This window comes from Triturus cristatus, chromosome 7, assembly GCF_964204655.1.
Source record: "Triturus cristatus chromosome 7, aTriCri1.1, whole genome shotgun sequence".
Lineage (NCBI taxonomy): Eukaryota > Metazoa > Chordata > Amphibia > Caudata > Salamandridae > Triturus > Triturus cristatus.
In genome coordinates, this window is record NC_140590.1 from 1161212629 (window position 1) to 1161235381 (window position 22753).

At 42.8% G+C, this 22753-nt stretch overlaps 1 protein-coding gene across 1 annotated transcript; it reads right to left on the reverse strand.

Moving 5' to 3' along the window:
* Nucleotides 1–1337: 1337 nt before the first annotated feature.
* Nucleotides 1338–8922, reverse strand: LOC146811324 (hemoglobin subunit beta-2-like). Its single transcript, XM_085618410.1, has 3 exons — nt 8756–8922; nt 2868–3090; nt 1338–1600 (listed from the first exon to the last, which is right to left on the reverse strand). The coding sequence occupies exons 1-3, from the start codon at nt 8845–8847 to the stop codon at nt 1472–1474; spliced, it is 444 nt and encodes a 147-aa protein (XP_085474536.1). The 5' UTR covers nt 8848–8922; the 3' UTR covers nt 1338–1471.
* Between the last annotated feature and the right edge of the window lie 13831 nt (nt 8923–22753).

The following is a 22753-nucleotide window of genomic DNA, read 5'->3' on the forward strand; positions in this document are numbered from 1 at the left end:
GTCATCCTTTCATCCACCCATCCTTTCAGCCACTCTTTCATCTATCCTTCCACCCACTCATCCATCCTTTCACCCACTCATTCATCCTTTTACCACCCATCCAGCCTTTCACCCACTACGCTTTCACCCTCTCCTCCATCCATCCTTTCACCCACTCGTCCTTCCATCAATCCTTTCACTCACTCGTCCATCCTTCTTTTCCTTTTTTGTTAACCCATCTTTCTCTTTTCCTTTTAGCATTAATTATGAGCCATTATCTGATAAGTGGTAGGCAAAAGAGGCCCATAAAGTACCCCAGCCCCGCTGTAAAGTGGGCGGCTTCACAATGCCTCTGTTTGCTGGGCTAGTCTTAGGTGTCAGGGGTGGGCTTAGGTTTTCAGGGCTGGGATTGGGTTTAAAGTAGTGGGTTTGTAGTCTTGGGGATGCTTTTGTAAGGCTCGGTATTGAACGGATGAGTTTAGTTTGTTCGGTTGAGTTTAGTGTTCTGGAGTCTCAGATTCAAGCACTGGCTTTGGAATGTAGGGGCGGGCCTGGGAATATTGGCCTGGACATTAGCTTGTAGCATTAGGCCTGGGCTTGTATGGATGTGCTTCTATGGTTTTGTAGAGCTGTGCTTTGGGTTTGCAGTGTGATGCTTTGGGTTTGTAGTTTTAGGTTGGCTTTGTGAGGCTAGGTTAGGGAGTTTTGTTCTAAGTTTATAGGACTGATTGGTTTCTTACATCTTGAATGTTTTTTTGTGTATGGGTTGGGTCTACAGGTCTGTGTTTGTAAAGTCAGGCTTTGTTTTATAGGTTTGCCTTTGCAGGGCATAACCTGAGTGTTAAATGCTGCATTTATGTTGGTAGATTTTGGCTTGTGATTACAATTTTGTTTTTTAGGGCTTGACTTTGGTTTGTAGGTTTGGGTCTGTTGGGTGCAGCTTACATTTGTAGGCACGGCTTAGGTTTGTCTGTTTAGGTTTGGCCTGCTGGACTGGGGTTTTAAGGAATACGCTAGAGTTAATAGGACTGGGTTTTTAGGGTTGGATTTATAGGACCAAGCTTAGGTATAAACTTCTATTTATAGGACTGGGCTTAGCTTTGTAGTCTAGGGTTTGCAGAGTTGGGTTGGGCGGTGCATGGCTAGTTTGTGTTTGCAGATACTGCCTTTGAATTCAGAGGTAGCTAAACCTAAGCTTGGAGGATTATTCAAAGAATTTTAGGACTAGTAGGTTTAGGCTGGGTCTGTGATATTTCTGAAGTGGAGTAGGTTTCGCTTAAACTCATATATAGTTAACTTCTCACCTACTTCTCCCACTAGGAAGTGGCAAGGTAAACACCAAACCAGACAGCATGAGATAAAGGAACCAAATCGCTTTATTGATATCACAATTTGTCACACTTTGACAGATGTTTCCTTGAATTGTCCCATAGGCAGGCACTGCACATTGACCTCAGACTGCAGCCCACTTGTTGGCTGTGTGCTGGGAGCTTTAGTGGTAGTGCTTGGACAGAGCAGCACAGGCCACTGCCAGGAACTTTTCCCAAGCCGCGTGGACATCAATCGTGAAAGCTGTTCCCAGCTTGCGGGCTAAGGTGATCACCAGACAATTTGCCAGGAGCTGATGGAGGAAATAAAAGTCATTAGTGAAGGTGTCATTTCTAGAGAAGTCTGTCGAACAGAAACTGACATGAAAAGAGAAAAAGGCATCCACCCACCCACACACACATAATATGTTATAGAAATGTGTAGATTGGGCTCCAAAGTTTGTCGACAGTCCGTAATCCCCTGTATTCTTCATATAAACATTTCCCTTTCCTTTTATTACGTTCTTATGTCAGAACTCATCTGTAATAAGATGTTAAGCCACCAGTAATTGTTTATTACTGCAATTCGATCTAATGCATGAGCAGATATTTTGTGTCAACATGTGTTCATGCACTATCCAAAAGTCAAACTCGTGTGCTTTTTTATAGGTTGTTTCTGGGCATCAGTCCTTTGAGGGGCTCCTTCCTTCACTGGAGGGCAGTCCCGAACAAGTGTCCTTTCTCTCTGTGTGGGCAGTAGATCTGTCACTGTCAGACCTCATATCTAGGCATCAGACTTCAGTGCTTACTGTGTCAGTGTCCTCAAGGACATGCTCCCTCCCAACCTGGGGCCAATATTTGGTGCGATTTGGGGCACCCTCTCTCTCCCTTCCTGGAATATCAGACTTCAATGATGACACCAAGGGTCTAAGGTGGGCAGTGGCGTGGCAAGGGTGAGGCGGTCAACACAAGTTTTGGGGGCGGCAGTTTCCTCTCGCTCTTATCTGCCGTCTCGGGCGGCAATTCGCACGCTCTACAAGGCGGCCGTCGTGGTGCGGCAATCCAATCGAACGAATCTCGACAGCCCCTCTCCCCGCTCTTCACTGCCGCAGTGGGGCTGCAAACGGAGGCACCGCCATGGGTGCCCAAGGTCTAGCTACGCCACTGAAGATAGGGTTAAACAGTGCCTAATTTGAACTGATGGTTTCCGGCGCTCAGCATCAGTACTTAATTGTCAACACCGGAACTTATGACAGCCAGCCACATGGTGGCGCTGTTTGTCTAATTATGTGATGAACATATCAACAGTTGTTAAAAATTACTAATACCTGCCACCTAAAGCTATAAAAATTGCTAGGGTGGCAGGTACTTTTCATTTTTAATGAATAAAATGTCTAAATTGTCATTAGTAGCGCAATGGGTGGTACAATCTGCTTTGGATTGCTGACAAGGGCCCTGGCACTTATTTCTTTACCAATTAAGTACTAGTGGGGTAGTCTCTTTTCTCCCTCACTTTGGTTGAAATCCCCCAGGGGTCTATTCCCTCACAGCGGTGATTTTACCAAACCCTTCTCTCCTTACCGTGAAGTTCTGGGGGTCCACATGGAGTTTGTCTGCGTGCACCTCGCTCAGGTGGGCCAGTGTGTGCTTGATGTCATCAATGTGACTGACGGCCTCTCCGAGGGCAGACAGGACCTTCTTGCCGTGGGCCTTGACCTTGGGATTGGCAAGGATGGCGGCTGCGTTGGACAGGTCCCCGAAGGTCGGGAAGTACCTCTGGGTCCAGGGGAAGACGATCATCACCCTGCCAGAGAGGAGAAAAAAAGCGTCAAAAGAGTGGTTCACCTCTGAGAAGTTCTGTTTGTTAGTAGTTTACTTTGGCAGGGAGAGAAAAGAAAACACTGGAACAGAGACCAAGGAATAATGGAATACAAGCAATGAAGAAAATTGAGGAAAAACAAGAAGGGGATAAAGCAAAAGATGAAATGGAACAACCAGAGTGGATGGGGAGAAGAAAGGAAGGAAGAAGGGAGGGAAGCAAGGAAGAGGTCAAATACATGAAGGAAGAAAAGAAGAAGGGAAGGGAGGAAAGAAAGAAAAAAGAATGAATGAAGGAGTGGAAAAGGTAAGAAGGGATGGAAAAGGGTGGACAGAAAAAGAAAGAAGGGAAAAAGGCAGAAAGCAAAGAAGAAAAGGATGAAAAATAAAAGAAGACAAAGGAAGAAAGGAACAAAAGGAAGGAAGAAAAAATAAAGCAAATTAGAAACGAAGGAAGAGAAAAAATGACGAAAGGATGAAGATGGGAAGCTAGAAAAGGGAAGAAAGAGTGTAATGGAAGAAGAAGAACTAAGGAAAGAAAGATGGAAAATAGATCAGTAAACCGAGAACATAATGAAAGAAAGAAAAGAAGAAAGAAATGACAAAGGGAAGAGAGAAAGAAAGAGAGAATGGGAAAAAGAAAAGAAGAAAGGAAATGAACAAGGATTAAAAGGAAGAAATGAAGAAATGAAGGGGAGAAAAAGGACAGTAAGAACACAGAATGGAAAAAGAATTAAAAGAAGAAAGACAAATAGAGGACAAAGTAAGACAAAATATAGCAACAAACAAGCAACAGAAAAGAAACAAAGACAAATGAGGAATGAAGAAGAAAGGAAGAATGGAGAAGGAAAGCAAAGAATATAAAGATGGGGAAGAAACAAAGTGTGAAGAAAGAAAAAGTGAAAAAAGAAGAAAGAAAGAAGAAAGAGAGAAGGCAGAAAGAAGAATAAAATAAGAAATCGAAGAAAGAAAGAGAGCGAGCGAGAGTAAAGAAAGAAGACTGTAAGAATTATTTTAGTGGTCATCCCTAATTGTTGTCCTTTAATTCTGCGGCCATCCTACGCATATTGTCAGCTTGGCATTATCTAAACCAACTTAGCTATGGTGGTAGCTTTCTCTAGTATAGGGCGTCTGATGTCTATCCTGACATAAGTTGTGGATTTCTTAAATGTAATGGCTACCTCCAGCCTATTGTTTGCATCCCTGGGATATTATTGCAGTAAATGGGTATGTATGGCAGATTCTAGTCATAAGGGGGCAGTAGTGCATGTAAGCATTCGGATACTAACTTTTTGGGTTCTCTGAAAATGAAAAGCTGGTATTTGCCTGAAAGCAAAGTTATTTTAAAAAATGTACACCTTTTGTCCCGTGGGAATGGACTTTATTTACTAAAATGAGGAGCTCGCGTTTGGTGACAAAATGTGTGTTTGTTTGTTGTCCTTTGAAGGAAGTGTGAATTTGCTGATTCGGGACAAAATTATTGTGTATATATATATATATATATATATACAACAGTTTTCTCAAATAATAACGCTCACTCGGGAGTCCATTGCAACCATAGAGGTTTAATAAAGTGAACCGCTACGCGTTTCGACACTGAAAGTGTCTTGATCACACGATTTTCACAGTGCTACGTGGTGTGTATAAGTAAACAGTAAACATAAAAAAGGCACTACATTTGGAGCAACCCTTTCAGCTCTGTTTTTTGGCATCCATCTTGGAAGAGTAACCACAGTCAGTATACAGTATCACACACAGTGTAGAACTACACATAAGTATCTACAGGCATGCCAAATAATAAACTTGTCATTGATTAACCATGTTGCCACATTATTCAATTCATATATTGTGTACAACTAAAGTCAAAAACATAAAATACAAAAATCAATAAATTAGTATATTGTATATGTGGTTGTTCTCAACTTTTTAGCAGGTGTAAATTCCTACAAGACATCTCTTATTTAGAAAGGATGTTCAACAACGATTGCACGTAATTGTGTGTCAATTGCTTGAACCTCAATAAAGTTCAGACATAATTTAGTATTTAACAGGCAAGTTCCCTCAAGAAATGATCTATGTATTAAGAAATGTTTTCATTGACACTACCTATTGATGAAACGATAGGTCTCCCTGGTGGTTTCGTTGCGTTTTTATGAATTTTAGGCAATAAGTATATTATAGGGAGTTTAGGGTAATCCTTTTTGAGAAAACAAAATTCTGGCCATGTAAGTAACCCAGTTTCTTGCCAGAGAGACAGCTTTTCCCATGTGTTGGTTATGCTCAAATTATACTCTGTAATGTTACTAGAAACATAGAAATTTCTATCGCTAAGTTGTTTATGTACTTCTTCAATATATAGTTGTCTTCCCCAGAGTACAATGTTACCTCCCTTGTCTGATGGTCTAATGATGACGCTGGTATCTTTAGCCAGGGAGGTAATGAAATCCCTTTGTTGTTTAGTTAAATTAAATTATATCTTAGAACTGTATTGTAAATATTGTGTTTTTAACTGTGTGCTCTGTTTTGTTGTTGTTTCAGGAGGAAAGGAAGGGACCCTTCAATGGCACTGGTGGGCATAGAGTTCACTGGCACCCTACCCTTTTCTTCATCAAGAATCACCTAAGCACTCTCCATCAAGTAAAGTGACAAAACTAATGTTTTATCTTTACCTTCTTAGATACTTATATTTATCCACTTTTATCTTGGGTTTAGTTCTCACTGTTTGGGACTTTTTGGTTTTGCAAGACTACCTGGGGTAGTGTCTACAGGATTCATGGAAGGTATTTGCTCAAAGCCACTAGAGCGCTTGTAATATGGGTCCACCGTTTGTATACAATCAACACAATTGTTGTATAGGCACTTGCCTGTTAAATACTAAATTATGTCTGAACCTTATTGAGGTTCAAGCAATTGACACACAATTACGTGCAATCGTTGTTGAACATCCTTTCTAAATAAGAGATGTCTTGTAGGAATTTACACCTGCTAAAAAGTTGAGAACAACCACATATACAATATACTAATTTATTGATTTTTGTATTTTATGTTTTTGACTTTAGTTGTACACAATATATGAATTGAATAATGTGGCAACATGGTTAATCAATGACAAGTTTATTATTTGGCATGCCTGTAGATACTTATGTGTAGTTCTACACTGTGTGTGATACTGTATACTGACTGTGGTTACTCTTCCAAGATGGATGCCAAAAAACAGAGCTGAAAGGGTTGCTCCAAATGTAGTGCCTTTTTTATGTTTACTGTTTACTTATACACACCACGTAGCACTGTGAAAATCGTGTGATCAAGACACTGTCAGTGTCGAAACGCGTAGCGGTTCACTTTATTAAACCTCTATGGTTGCAATGGACTCCCGAGTGAGCGTTGTTATTTGAGAAAACTGTTGTACATTTTGACACCGGCTTGGGTTGCTGCCGGAGGACGCTCCACCTGGCGACGGGACCGATCCCAGAAGGACCCGTATTGTTTATGGAATATATATATATATATATATATATATATATATATATATATTACAAAGTTATTATTTGAGGGGTAATTCATGCAGAATTGGGGGTACGTATTGTTGATGACATTTACATGATATGAAGGACTCTTTCTGCTATGACTGTTAATTCATAATTTATTTGGAGGTTTTTCTTAATTTATGTTGCTGAAGCTTTTTATGATGTCATTTGCCCAGACGTGATGGAAAATCAAGTTAGATAGGGCAAGATGGGAAACTGAAAGGGGGCAGAAGGTGGAATTGAAATCAGATGGTGTACACATCTTCAAAATGTCAAATTGAATACCTACATTAATCAAAATACCTCTACATTCAAATGATTTTAACAGTTTTTGGGATGAAAAATGCTTTGTTTTGCTGCCCTTTTTACCAATGTTTTTTGTGATGCAGTTGCTACCGCACCTGGGACGGAATGGTCTTCTCTGGCAGACCATCAAAGTTCTGAAATATTTAATGAGCGCGCCTTCAGATTGTGGGATACACTTTATGGTATTTTTTTGGCCAATCTAATTGAAACTTGCTGTACAATTTCTAATATGGATCAATTTTATGAAAAATGCCATCTGGGAATCCACCCTTTGGAACCTTCACTACAGCCCTGTGGAAGTGTGCTTTAGCAGAACATATTTGATTTCTTGGAATTTTTCATGAATGTTCGCTCACAACTGTCGGTAGACTTGTAATGCATCTGTATTCTTTGATCATGATTTAGCGTGCACAATTTTTTTCATGATTCCCATAACGCATGTTGGTATGGATAGACTAGTCTGCTCTTTGCCATTCAAGAAATGGTTATATGCGGGGTATGTTATGTTTCTTCCTACTTCCTTGCACACTACCTAGACACAGGCTCATGTGATGAAAATAGAAACATTATAATTTCTCTTCATATTGCCAATTGGAATCATTTTTTTATACATTAAGGATAATTGCATTTGGACAAGAGGAGTACCTTTTCGATTCTATGGGGTTTCAAAGGCACATTTTCATTAGCCATTGTTTACAGTTCCCACCAGACAAATGGTCGCATGACAGATGGGGGTAAGGAGGCATGAGTGAAACTGTTTCTCTTCATGCTGTACCACATACAGATACTCAAAATGCCTCACTATGTTACTGACTCAAATGCTTTTCAATAAAGAAGAGTGGGGCATATTAACTAGGGACGGCGATAAATAAAGCAAAGCATGCTCAGCGCTTTTTTATTTATCGCCGTCCATCGCTGGAATTTATCGCCCTGGTAGCGCGTTATTAACAACGCGTTTCTCCAGGACGATAAAAATTCCTGCGATAGCGGGGAAATTGCCGTTTTGCAGGGAACATCGGTGGTTTTGCAGCGATGTTCCCTGGAAAACGGCGATAACCTTGCTGATACGACCCTGTGGTTGCATCAGTATAATCCACCCCAATGTTAGGGATAGGTAAGTCTGCATTTTAGCAGACGTTAGTTTTTGCGAAAACAGCGGTTTTCTCCAAAAACTAGCGTCTGCTTAAATGCTGGGGCAGCCTTGTAAATATCGCGATGTGCACATCAGCGATATTTGCAAGGTTGTACTGCCCAGTGACGCCCACTTTGCATCTCATTAGAGATACAAAGCGAGGCGTCGATAACAAGGCTGCTAACATGCGCTAATGCATGTTAGCACTGCCTTGTTAATAGGGCGAAAACATTATCTCTGCTTTTTTAGCTTTTAAAGCCAAAGAAGCGGAGATAAGGCCCTTGATAATATGCCCCAGTGTTCTTTCTAACAGCAGAAAATATCAGTTGCTACGTCATCGTGGTGCGACAGCTGAGCGCCATTTCTGAAGCATTACGCTGCCTTGGATTCCTCTCTGGCTTAGCCAATCTCAAAGCCAATATTCTACATTGTGCACCCTGATGCTTTCTTGTTATATCTCCTAAACATTTGCCAGGGATGAATATTGCAACCAACATTCATTTCGTCAAAACTAAAAGCAAATAAGAAAAGACAAAAAGTGTGGCTTTAAACCAATATTACCTTGCATTGTCTTGCAAAAATGTCTCTAAGTGAGTATAATTTATAGGCATGCATAACTTCTGTATTATACAGCACTAGGAAGCAGAAAGAATTTAAAAACAAGTACAATAATTTTTGTTTTGTACCTGGCCAAGGTCTCGTGCCCGTCACATTCCACATTTACCGACTTCCAAACGCAAGCGATGGCGGCCTTCTCTTCGGCTGTCCAGTGAACCATCTTTACTTCCGGTGTTGGGGGCGCGGGGCTGGCTGAGTCAGAGTCGGCTTCTGGAAGCTGTGTCTGCTGGGTGGCTGGGAGACACTCAGAGATTTATAGGGACTGCTGCCAGGCCCACCCTGGGCCCTCGTTCTGCTGAGTCATGCCAAACCCACTTATCTCCTCTGCCAGATCAGTGCACTGGCATGACCACCGCCTTCTTGACTTTTTTTTTTTTAACAACGACAGACATTTTTTTCAAATTTTAATTGGTATGTCAATTTAATTCAATTCAATTGCCTTTATTCGATCTTCCAAAGGTAGATCATAAAAGATACACACAATTAAAATAAACAAACTACACAGTATACACACGTCAAAAAGTAACAACCACATATTTAAAAATGATATAATTCATTGTGCAAATTTACGGTTATTAGAGTAACAGTCCATACAACAAAGTTCCAGGTGTGTCAAGTCTGGTATAGTAATAAGATATGTAGATTATAAACAATCCCATTTTAGAAAGAAAAAATCGTTATGTTGGTTTGCATTGAATAAAGTGACAGTGCAGAAGTTCTGATCCCAGGGGCATCATAGCTAATGTAACAAGGTGCCTAGTGAATAAAAGCTGAGAGCAGCAATATACACTTAAAAATGCAAGGTCAATGAATATTTATAAAAGAGAATGTAAAGGCCTTTTTATCAAAACAGCAAACTCCTTCTTTTCGCTAAAGTGCACTTCAATAAACTAGCAGCTGTATAGCAAACATTACAATCGTTAAGTTGAAATAAATAGAAGAGGGCAGCTTTGCACTTGGAGAATTTATGTCCGCGCAATAACGGTAATAAAAACTTCCTAGTGTCCGTCAGATAAAATTGACAAAAGAAAACAAAATGTAAATTGGTTTGGCTAGATAGCTGATCACATGGACAAATAGCAATAGTGTTTAAGGAGTACTGACCTAAGGGAAACATATTACCCAGCGAAAGGAACCTAGCCTAAGTCTTGCCAACAGTGTTCTTTCATAAACGATGGTCACGTATAGTAAATACGGGGCAATTGTTGGAACCGCTTGGATAATACAGTTATCTCTGACTGAAGGTTTAGCCACTTCCGTTAGTTCCCTAGTGGCTTGTTTGTGCTTACGAAAACGGACCCAACTTTTGTCCTTTTTTTTGGATGGACTCGGGATGCTCAAACAAAGTGGCACAGCCAAGTGCCGAGATGCAATTTTATATATATTGTAACCATGGAATGGCCAAACCATGAGCACAGGTTAAACAGTCTCTAATGAATTTTTTGGACCAAATTGAGCACCAGAGAGCCAAGGGGGGCTGCATTGATTGTATCTTGGACGTACTCCATGCCTAGTTCCAGGTGTAGGGAGAAATGCGGGGATGAGTAAGGGACGCCAAGTAGCCGGCGGCTGAATCTATTCTCCTCTGTCTGCATCGCATATGCATCCCTACAACCCCGATACCTATTTCATACGTTAAGATCAGCAAGCATGCCCGGTTGTATATTTCTAGTATTGGGGCAATAGGCTTTTTACCAATAGACATAGCAAGTGAGGAAGTAGTGCCTACAGCTTGAGTATATCGGGATATTCTATTTCAGATACAAGTAAGTCAAGTACATCCTTCATCAAACTCCAGGCCTAAATAGGGAAAGGAATTAACCTTATCTAGGGTATGCCATCAACATTTAGGGTATGGGTTTTGGTATTTATTGGGCCATAAATCATAGTAAATGTTCTCTTAAAATTTGGCCCCAGGCCCAGGTCTCTCATGAAACTTACGCAACGAATGATATGTTTTTTAAGGCTTTTGGCCGTCCTTGCCAGGAGGACAGAGTCGTCAGCATATAAGAGTGCGGGCACGGCCTTTTTCTTCACATGCAGAATGTCCGCCCTTTCAGAAACCAATGTTTTCTCCAGGTCGTTCGTATAGAGGAGAAAAAAGATTGGGGCAAGGACACAACCTTGGCACCCCGCGCTTAATGCTGAAGGGCTCTGTGCATTCGCCTGCGCGGCCAAACCTAACTGAAGCTATGAGATCATAGGAAAGAAGCCTTAAGAATGTAACCAGCCACACATCAACACCCAAGCACTTTAGAATGGCCCACAGCTTTGATCTGGAGACGTGGTCAAAGGTGCTTGACAGGTCCATAGACGCTAAGTGGGTGGAAACTCCCTTGGTGTATTTGTATTTTGCCACAATAGATGGAGATTGAGGCACTGTTCAATAGTCGCAAGCCCCTTTGTAAACCCATACGGACCTGGGGCAAGTATACTATTAATATTAATCCAGTCAAGTAAACGGTTCAGAACTACTCTCCCAATGGCTTTTGCTGTGAAGTCTTAGAGGGCGTTAGCACTTAACATTGTGCATGTTTCCTTTTTTTCAAACGGAGACAATTATTAAGCACCTATACCGGGGCACGCCCTGGCTAAAGGCAGAGTTGAATACTGAGGTGAAGACTGGAGTCCAAGACACTGGGTCCTCCCTGAATAATATCAAGCGGAATACCATCTAGTCCCGGAGCCTTCTTACATCTACTGTCTACAGTTGCTTTAAAATTCTCTTCCTCATTAAAAACAAGGGGGCAGATTTACAAGTCCCCTGCGCCACCAGTATGTCACTTTTCCTCTTCTTGTAAATACAGGCCCTTCACACGCAGCACTTTGCGTGGAAGGGGCGTTCCATGGGTGTTGCTGTGGGTGTTCCAACGCAACACCCATGGAACAAGACACATCGCCAGATTTAGGAGTAATCGTAAATCTGGAGATGCTTGTGAATGCTTCACCACCCTAGAGGTGACGTAGAGAGGCGCAACGAGGAGAAATGTTTTCATTTCTCCTCGTTTTCTCCTCTTTCAATGCATGCTGCATTCTTCAGCACGCATTAAAAGTGGAAAATGCCTGTAGTGATTGTTTTTGTGCAGGAAGGTGCCCCTTCCTGCACAAAAACAATCTCCTTAAGACGCAGGCATCCTTGCACCATGCTGCAAGAGTGCCTGCGCCAGCGCATGGCTGCAGTTTGTGCACCAGCGCAGGGGGAAGTACAGATATGCCACATAATCTTGTAAATAAGTCGCATCCCTGTGCTTCAGAAGTGCCTCAGCGTGGCGCAGCCAAAGGGCTTGCTGCGCCACGCTGCGGCACTTCCTCATAGATCTGCCCCAAGATTTGGACACATTGGAATCATCGGCACGGAAGCATCGTCAGCCTTGCTGTCAGTAGAATACAACCCAGAGAAATGCCCCAACCAAGCCTCGGCTGAGATATGAACTGTTACTTTATCTTGGGATGATATGGGAGATAAAGCAGAAAGCACAGCTTTCCAGAAAGCATGTGGGTCTTTAGAATGGCAGACACCAACAATGGACTCCCATTTCTCCTCTTTCATGGCCAATTTCCTTCTCTTAATTGCTTGCTGATATATCTTACTACTGACTATAATGGCACTCTGATCTCTGGGAGATTTCTTTACGGCCCTGCGCAAAGAATCATTGGCTGCTCTACCTCATTTGTTAGACCATGATTTGGCATGACGGCGTGGCTGGGCAATGGGTCTAGAGAGCATCTCTATTATCCTCAATAAAAGATTTGAAAAATAAGTTAAAATGAGAGATGGATTACAAAGTATGAGGTTGCATCTATTCACCAATGCTGTACTATTGCAAACTACCTGGGACATAATATTCTTCAGGTTCGCAGTTCGCCATGCCACCCTACACCCTGCATCCTTCCTAGATAGATCCTGGGGAGGCATTGACTTAAACTTATGTTACGCATGTGGCGATAGTATCTGTGCAGTAATGGTGTTATGGTCACTATAGATCAGAGTAAGAACCTCACAGTTATTAATAATTAGAGAAATATTCCAGGAGGTAAAAAATATAATCTATGGTGCTCCAAGCACCCCGCCCTTTCAAAGTTGGGATATGACGGTCAGTAAAGTTAGGGACCTTGTTAGCCAGACCCCCTTCAGCCAGGAGGAAAAATAGGACCCGCCCCCTAGTATCCATCACATTATGATCAGTTTCTCGAGCAAATAGATCAAAAGCGGTTGGAGATCGGGACGGCGGGTGCTCCAGTTTGGCATTGAAATCAACTGCCACCATCAAATTAAGGGGGCATTAAACCCGGGTCTCTTTCTCCATGAGCATATCAATCACTGTAAAGGGTCCTTGAAAATTGCAGTCGCCCTTACAAGAAAAATTATTATTGTAAAAGTTTATCAAGTAGATCTTATGGTTTTGATTCCTGCTAAGGCAGAATGCCTGTGCCTCCCCCTGCTCCAGAAAAAGTGGTAAAATAGAACAGCCAATATTGACTTTTAACCAGGCAGTCACTCCCCCTTATGCTCTGCCCGCTAGGGATGGAATCGCAGTGAAACTAAAGCACCAAAAATCAATCAAAAACGATTTCATTCACCTCCCAGGTTTCCTGCATAAAAACGATATCAAAATTTATAATAAAAGATTGCCATCCTTCAATGGAGATTTTGGAGGCTAAACCAGCAATGTTCCAGCTTAAAAAGTTTATACATGCATTATCTGTTGCACCTTCAACCATGGATGCGCTCGCACCAAACCCTTTGGGAAAATGGTTCTCTACAAGATTGGTGGTCAATTGGACAGCAGAAGTTGAGCTACCAAGTACCTCACCCTTTTCCAGAGTGCTGGAGCAATCATGCTCCTCACTAAACCATCAAACAATGTCCCCCAACCCAACCAGGACTGTGAATCTGTTATTCGGGGGGACTATGAATTGAGAAGGAGGTATAGGCAAAACACTCTTTTTTATTTTAAAAACCGTTAATACTGAGACTCTTCCAACGTGACCTCCCAGCACAAAATCTAGTGCGGACTTCCAAATTGGTATAGTAGAGTCTCAACAGAGCGAGAAGTCATGTAGGTGACACACTGAGGGGCAAAGTGCCCCTGAGGCAGTGCTTAATTTGTAAAAAATAAAGTGCTGGGGCCCTCGTCAGGAGGCCACCGTAGTGTGCATCACACTTTGCCTCTGTACTTACACAACTGCTAACCATCACACTGCTACAAGTGTGACAATTCAGACTGTTCGAGGCCTTTAAAGGTTGAAGAATGGCTTGGGTGTACCTTTGTGATATACAGCTCCCCAAACTAGTAGACGCTGAGTCCAAGATGGATGACAAAATCACAGCAGAAGAACTCGCGTTGGCGATTGGCCAAATGAAAGCAGGAAAGGCGCCAGGGCCTAAAGGGCTACCTCCGGAGTTCTTTAAGCAGCATGCAGCACTTTTTGGCCCACATCTTCTCCAACTATATCTGGAGGCGCATGAGGCGGGCAGCCCCCCCAGAGACTTGTGGACGGCCACAATTGTAGTAATCCCCAAAAAGGACAGGTCACCGCAAGAGTGTAGCTCATATCGCCCAATCTCTCTCATTAATATGGAGACAAAGATATTGGCCAGAATTTTAGCAAACAGGCTAGCCGTAGTCATCACCAGCCTCTTTCACCGGGACCAATCCGGCTTTATGCCCAAACGATCGACAAGGCTTAATCTGAGGAGGTCGCATAATTGGTTAGAAGAGGTTGACGGTAGAGAGGATCCACACTTGGTCCTCTCTCTCGATGCTGAAAAGGCATTCAATACTGTCCATTGGCCTTTCCTTATGTCTGTACTGGAGGAATTTGGAATTGGTCCGATATTTAGACGCTGGATCGCTGTGCTTTACGAGAGACCAATGGCCAGGGTTAGAGTCAATGGGGCGGTGTCACGGGAATTCCCAATAGGTAGAGGCACCCGACAGGGTTGCTCCTTGTCACCCCTGCTCTTCGCCATGGTGTTGGAGCCACTCGCCTGTGTGATCCGAATGCACCTGGACATCACGGGATTTAGGAGCAAAGGATATGCAGAGACGGATGAACGCATATCTTTATATGCGGATGACATCTTGATGTACGTTACAAACCCAGAGAGGACGCCCCTCTCAATTATGGCTAGCTGCGAGACTTATGGCTTTCATGCTGGGTACAAAATTAATTGGGAGAAATCGTACATATATCCAGTAGGTAAGAGTAAAGACCGGGCTCTTGGCCACAGTCGCCTTCAGTTGGCCCGGGAGGGTTTCAAGTACTTAGGGATCTATGTTACTACCAATGCAGCAAGGGCGTTGAAACACAATCTCTATAGGGTGCTCAGGGAGTTCCGAGCGGACCTTGAACGGTGGGGGTCTCTGCCACTAACGTTGTTGGGCAGGGCAGCGCTGTATAAAATGATAGTGCTCCCCAAACTTCTTTATGTATTGCAGAATACCTACCAGTTCATACCAGTCGAAGCGTTCAATAAAATTGATGATCAGTTGCGCAGATTTATCTTGGAGGGGAAGCCGTCCAGGATAGCATTGGCGACACTGCAACGTAACCAATACAGCGGCGGTATCTCGCTGCCTGACCTTCGGGCGTATTACCGGGCAGCCCACCTAGTCATTGTGAACGAGTGGCAGCATGCAGTGATAGATCATCCACCATATGTACTTGAACGCATGCAGTTTGCCCAGCGCCCATACACACATTATTTATATGGAGGGAAGGGGGCAGCTTGACTCCTGACGGCGTCACGGATTGTTATAACAGCCTGGAAGCAGGCGGAGCGACAAATGGCTTCAGGAAATTAAAAAACTCCGAGGCTTCCAACAATGGGACCTACTGAGCATTTTGCAACTCAAAGATATCATACATCGTAAAGAACTGGTCACATTCTCACACCTACAGGCTGAATATGATATGAGCAGGACTCAATACTACAAATACTTGCAGCTGACCCATGCCTGGCGAGCACAGCGCCTAGACACTAATGACATTCCGGAATATGCGCCATTGGAGGGGCGATTACTAATGGGGGAAATTGCGGAGAAAGCGGTTTCATGGACCTATAGGACGATAATTAACAACAAGCCGGACACTCTGCAGAAGTTGCGGGGGAAATGGGAAGCAGAGTTAGGTGAGATGGACGACTTAAATTGGGAAATGGCACTGATGCACCCACGTGAGGTGGCTATTAAGTCCAGGCTCCGACTGATATAATTTAAATACCTGCACAGAGCATATTATGATAGGGCGTGACTACATCGTATAGGGAAGGCGGAAACACCGGACTGTTTGAGATGTGCAGTGTTGCGGGGTACATTTTTTCACACGGTGTGGGACTGCCCAATGATCCAACAGTATTGGGCCAACATGCTGGGAAGGTTGGGTACGGTCCTAGGAGACACAATACCACTCAGTCCGTAGTTCGTATTGCTGGGGATATCCACTGACATTGATCTCCCTACACCAAAGTTAACCTTACTTCAGTTGGGATTGGTGGTTGCGAAGCGTGACTTGGCCAAGGCATGGGGGCTGTGGTGACTCCGCCACTGACGGAGTGGGAAAAAAGTATGGATATGTATATGCTGGGGGAAAAGACGACCTACAAAGCATGGGGTTGCCCCAAAAAGTTCTGGAAAATATGGAAGCCATGGTTGACATACTATGGATTGTCGCTCTCTGATTCACAGTGATCTCTAGCAATGGACGTGTGGGTTATGCAGCTGAAAGATGCTCCCAACAAATGTGTAAGATTCTAGAACAGTTACTAGATCACCCGCCACTTTTGTTTTTGTATGATGCCAATGTCTCGCTGAGGGTGCCACTGTGTGCTGCTGTTAATCAATGTCTTTGTAATGTTTTAAAGAAAATGTTAATAAATACATTTATTTAAAAAAAAAAGAATGGCTTGGGTGGCAGGTATTAGTTGTTTTTAATGAATATTGACTTAACAAACAACTGCTTTTCTGCTCATCTTTAAATTGAACAAACAGTGTCACCGTGTGGCAGCTGTCATAAGAGCAGGTTCTGGCAATTAACTACAGGTGCTGACAATTGATTGCCAGTGCTGAGCCCCGGAAACCACTCTCTCAAATTAAGTGTCTGAGTGGGTCTGTGAATTGGAATGTCAGTGGGACTCTGAGTGGACACATGAGTGTTTGAGTAGGTCTGTGAGTGGTTGTCTGAGTGGGTCTGTCAGTGAGTGTGTAAGTGCCTGAGTGTGTGAGTGGGTTTCTAAGTGTCTGTGTGGGTGTGTCAGTAGCTGTGTCAGGGATGGGGCCACAACAGAACGGCACCTGCCCCTTTATCCAACAAGAGTCCTCAATTTTGCACAAAATATCTACTCAAGTGGAGTACTTTCTACTGGTTAATTAGAAACTGCTACCTCGTTGCGTTAATGTCCAGTGCGTATTCTACACTACATCTGTGTAATGGACCACGAGGAAATGACTCAAGTGACCTTATGTGTATTTTGCCGATGTGATTTTTCTGTGTGCGTCTTTATCTGGAAATCTGTGATATCATGAATCCTCCTATTGAGACTATAAAGAGGCGAATCTCCACCCAACCAGGGTACTTCCTCTTAACTATATCAAGTAAGTGCTTCTTTGTTTTGTGGGGATGTCCTCATGTTCTTTGGCATGAAGAATACATCAGCAAAATTGGCGGGACTCGAGCTGGGGGCCTGTTGGTAAGTAGTCCATGTTACTGGCAAAAAGCAGCAAGACCCTTGAATACAACTCAGGTATGCAGGGAGGTCCAGCCAATTATTAGAAGGGGAGGGGCATGCACAGCTCCCCTCCCCAGGCTGATTTTTGCCCCAGGGACTCCATCCAGTTGGGCCTGGCCATGATTCAATGGGGAGGGAAGCCACGCGCCCCGGGACGAGTTTATTTACCTCGAGGAGCCATCCCCCAGGGCCTAGCTATGTCTTCCTAGGTGCCCTTGCCCCACCCAGGGCAACCAGTGTGCATGTTGGGGACCACAGGGGAGCTTCACGGCCCAGCCAGCTCCCCGACTCCTGTGGGAGCCATCATTATTCCCGCATACAGAGAGCTGCTGGAAATGCAGCTCCCAATGTGCCGGAGAAATACTTTCATCTCTTTTCCTGCCTGGATTTCTGGAGGCAGGGAAATAGATGAAAACTCTGCTTCCAGCAAGCTGGAGCATTTTGACCACTTCCACTTGCTGGAAGCAGAGTGTTTAATTTTGCTTGGCTGGAGTTGTCACAGCTCCCACCAAGCGAAGGCAAACACCTATCCCCTGTGGGTGGGTACCTCAGGAGGTAGCAGGAGCCGGCACTGGGGGTTGTGGTCCCCTGTGCCATATCTGTTGCCAGGAAGGGGGCACGTGGCTCCCCCTCCCTCTTTTTGTAAAAGCAATTCGCCCTATGGAGGTAGTGGTCCCCTGGGCCCAGGGGGTCCGCGTGCCTCCTACATAATTTCTTTATTTATAGACTCGAGTGGCTGGTGGTCCCTGGGGCCCGGAGGGAGTCTGTGCGCCCATCTACGCTTAATTTGAGATTGGCCCCGGGGAGGTGGTGGTCCCCAGGGCATTACTAAGCCCTTGGAGGGGATCCTGTTCGCCCCCCTCCATTTTTAAGAGAAATTCTGCATGCCCCTGGACTTGGTCCACCTAGGGGCTAAAATTAAAACAAGCGCAGGAGATGACGCTTGTTTTTTTGGGGGGGGGGGGGTAATTCACTGCAATATTTGTGAATATTCATGAAAATTGCCATTAGTTAGTCGGGATTCCAGGAGGACCTGTAGACCTAGGCTAGAGTGTTAAGGTAGCAGAGTCCCAAAATGGCTGCCAACACTTCCTGGTTGAAGTTTTGGCAGCCGGTCAGAGTCCTGCACATCTCTGCACAAGCGTGTCATTATTCGCAAAGGCTTTGCGATCGTAGGGATACAGATTTGGAATTCTTTTAATTTCTTGACAATTACGTGAACGGGTTTACATCAAATAAAATCTAACTTTCTGCCAAATTTGGTGTAATTCCATCCAGCAGTTCGGGCTCTAAAGTCTCTATAAGAATTATCATAGAAAACCCACTTTTTTGACCCCCCCTTTTTCTCAACCCCCGCTTGACGGATCACACTGAAAATTTCCATGCACAACATGATCGGACTAGACACCTTTTTGGGGAAATTTCATGAGGATTCATCAAACGGAGCCAAAGTTATAGGCAAGTGAAAAAACAGGTCGGGCACAGATTTCGTAAGAACTTGCTTCTTTATTCATAGATTAAATGTCCATATATATATTTTTTTTTTTCTGTAATAACGTGCTTCTTTATTAATAGATTAAATGTCCATATGACGCATTTCGGCCACCATCCTGCGGCCTTGATCACATGTGTGCTACGTTGTTATCACGTCTTTTTAAATGCACTTATTACATTTTTTTACGCTGTGTGAATTTTTTCAAATCTCAATCAACTGATTTTGACTATCTGACACTTTGGCAATGAATATAGAAGAAAGACTGTTTCATAGTCAAAGACACAGAACACCAGTTACTTAATGTTTAACACAGCGTGAAACTCAATCATTCTATTCTCGTTTTCCAAACATAATACTGCATAGTGCACAAGGAAAACACCATTGGAACAACTGGTAATTGCATTTCATATTTAAAGGCATGTGTTTAAATATAATTCATAGTTGAAATCTAAAACATGTTAAATAAATCTCATACGGTACAGTAACAAAGTGTAACTGATGTTATCTACACGCATTGTAAACGTAGATTGAGGTATATGTCTAAGTTATATTTTATAATAAGCAGGCTCAATGAGCGGTTAGACTGATTTGTAACTGAATAAAAAAAATCTAGCGAGCTGCACCTCTAGGTCAAAAGTGCTGAGTGTACAAAGTGCTTACGTCTAAAGTGCTAGTGCCATCTAAAAACCTTATACTCAAAAATCACCTCAATATTTTTGAGGCATAAATGTACTTAAAAAGTATCATAAAGTGCAGAGGGCAGTGGCTGATGTGCAAATCCTTACTAAACTCAAATGTTCCTATTACATGCTTTGAATTAAAATCCTCTTGGAAATGGGTGATGCCCTACATCTTCAACTTACATATGCGCGGCCATATCAAATCATGGTTTAACTCATTAGCATAATAACATTATTGACATGATCAACTTGATTAGAGATACCATATAAATATTGGAGACAGCAATTTACTGCGATCTAAGTACCAATAAAATCAACAGTTACTAAATAGACACATACAGATTCATAAATACTTATAAATAGTTGTATAAATCTTCACTGCTATTAAGCCCATTAGGTGTTTTAGTATTGAGTTCCAGTATGTAGCGTGTTTCCAACTGTCTTAAAAGCTTCTCACGGTTACCACCTCTTCTTAACCCGTTCCGTGCTCCTGACGGAACCACTCCGTCATGAGCCACGGGCGCCGTGTGCTCATGACGGAGTGGTTCCGTCATGCTGCGGCCGTTGGCGGCCGCTCCGCCCGTGCGGCGCTAATTCCCCGCCTGTGTGGGCTATTAGCGCAGTGGGCGGAGTCATGACGGAACCACTCCGTCATGAGCACAGCTCGCCCGTGACTCATGACGGAGTGGTTCCGTCATTTGCACGGCGCCGCCGCAGTGCCCCCAAACCCCCCCCCCCAGCGCCGCGGCGAAATTCCTGCCGCGGCGAAGGGGTTAAAACAGGGACGTCCTTAATAACATAATATTTAAGATGACTGAGGTTGTTGTTGTGGACCTCTTTAAAATGACGCGCCACAGGCTGTGTGTGGTCGGAATTGACTATCACCCTGAGGTTTTGTAAAATGTGCATATGCACCTCTAGCTTGGTGCTACCCACATATTTAAGGCCACAAGTTCACTGCAACACATATATTGCAAATTCTGCTCTGCATGTATACTTTCTGTTGATTTCTATTGATTTCGAACGGAATATTGCAGTCACTTGAGTAGTGTTAATACCAAAACGAAGGTACTGCATTCGTAAAAACCTTTCCTGTCAGACAACCAATTGGTTTTGAGAATCACCTCCGGGCTACTTTTCACCAGAGCATCCCTCATAGAATATGCTTGGAGGTAGGTGACAGTTGACCGTTTAGGGACTATAGAACCTAATATTGCATCTGCCAAAATGATAGGCCATTGCCTGTTTAAAATGGATCTAATGGCTCTCTCTTCTTTGCTATATGTAATGAAAAGGTGTGCGTCGACTGTATCAGTCTTGCTACTGCGCGAGGTTACATTCACTTCTGAATCCACTGAGTCAGTCATATCCATCAAAACCTGTTCTCTAGATATAGCATTGGCTTTAATTATCGCTTTTTGATGGTGTCTTTTGTGTAACCTCATGCCCTGAATCTATTATAGGCTTCAGTTTGACATTGTTTCAGATCACTCTCCAAACTACAAACCCTGCACAATCATAGCATCTCACCGTAGGGGATGCTCTCTATTAGATGTCTCTGATGGAAACTTGATGCGTGTAATGTTGAGTTTCCTGCAGTAGATTTGCGATTTAGAATGGAGTGTGTTATTATGAACATAGACTGATACATCGAGAAATTCTATGGCAGCAGCACTGATGTTTGCAGTAAATTCTAAATTCATATCATTTTTGTTAAGTTCAGTCACAAAATTCATTGCACTATCCTCAGTGCCCTTCCACACAACAAATACATCATCAATATAACAAAGCCAAGTTATAATGTTGTTGGTCCACTGCCTACGGTGTACTGACCTGAGAACCCGCTCCTCCCTCTGACCAACATGGAGACACGCGTTGCTGGGGGACAAACAGGCTCCCATAGCCACACCCCTTAGTTGCTGGAAAATCTCGTTCTCAAACATGAAAAAATTATTATTCAAACACCAATCAATCATAGATAGAATTAGCTTGTTGTGCTTACAAAGGTGAATTGGTCTGTCCTTCAAAAAATGTTCACAGGCTCTCAAGCCATCCTTGTGTTGAATGCTTGTATACAAAGATGTGATGTCCAACGACATTAACTTGTAGTCTCGTGACCAGGATATCCCATTTCGCTTTTGTAGGAAATCACCAGTGTGCCTTAAATATGAGGGCAATTTGATCACAAATTCTTGTAAAAAATAGTCAACATAACGGGAAATGTTCTCACATAGGCTGTTACGAGCTGAAATAATAGGGCACCCCAGTACTGATGTAGTTCCTTTATGTACCTTGGGTATAAGATATACCTACTGGCATAACTGAGAATTCGTTGTTGAGATATTGAAATTCACCCTTTGTCAATAATCCTTCTTGCTTGAACTTACTAAGATCTTGTTTCAGTTCTTTCTTAACTCTCATTATTTCTGTGTGCTTCCTCGAGATATTCTGCTCTCGGCCATAAAACGATATTACCACCTTTGTCCGATTTATTGATTACTACCTGGTTGTTCTTTTGTAGTTTACGTATTGAGGCAAAATATTGATTCTTCTGATGCTTATATTTGTTCTGTCTCCATGGTGACGATCTTTCAATTCTTTTACCACAACCTCATTGAATGTGTGAATCGATTCTCTCTGCATCATTGGGGTAAAAGTTAAATGGGGTTTGAAAGGGCTTTAAAAGACTCCGATATGTTAATACCTTCATGAGTCATGGCCTGTTGAGTCGACAAGCTCTATGTGGTGGATTGTAAATCATGCATTGTGCAGATGGTTTGTATGTCAGATACTAATAAACTGGATACTGCCGATTCTTGCCCAGGAGCGGAGTTGTTGGTACTGTTGCTCACTTGTTTTTGTTTAAAAAATGTGATTCATTTCAGTTTTCCTATATACAAACACATACATATATGTATACACATACGTACGTGTGTGTGTGTGTGTGTGTGTGTGTGTGTGTGTGTATATATATATATATATATATATATATATATATATATATATATAGACAACAACATATAAAAGCGATATTGTAATCTCATTTAACATTATGTGATTCGACAATAGCTTTTTAATGTTTTACAGTATAATCTCTGAATGCTTTTACACACCTTTTAAAAAATGGATGATTTTATGGTTTTGAAAAATGCATATTCAA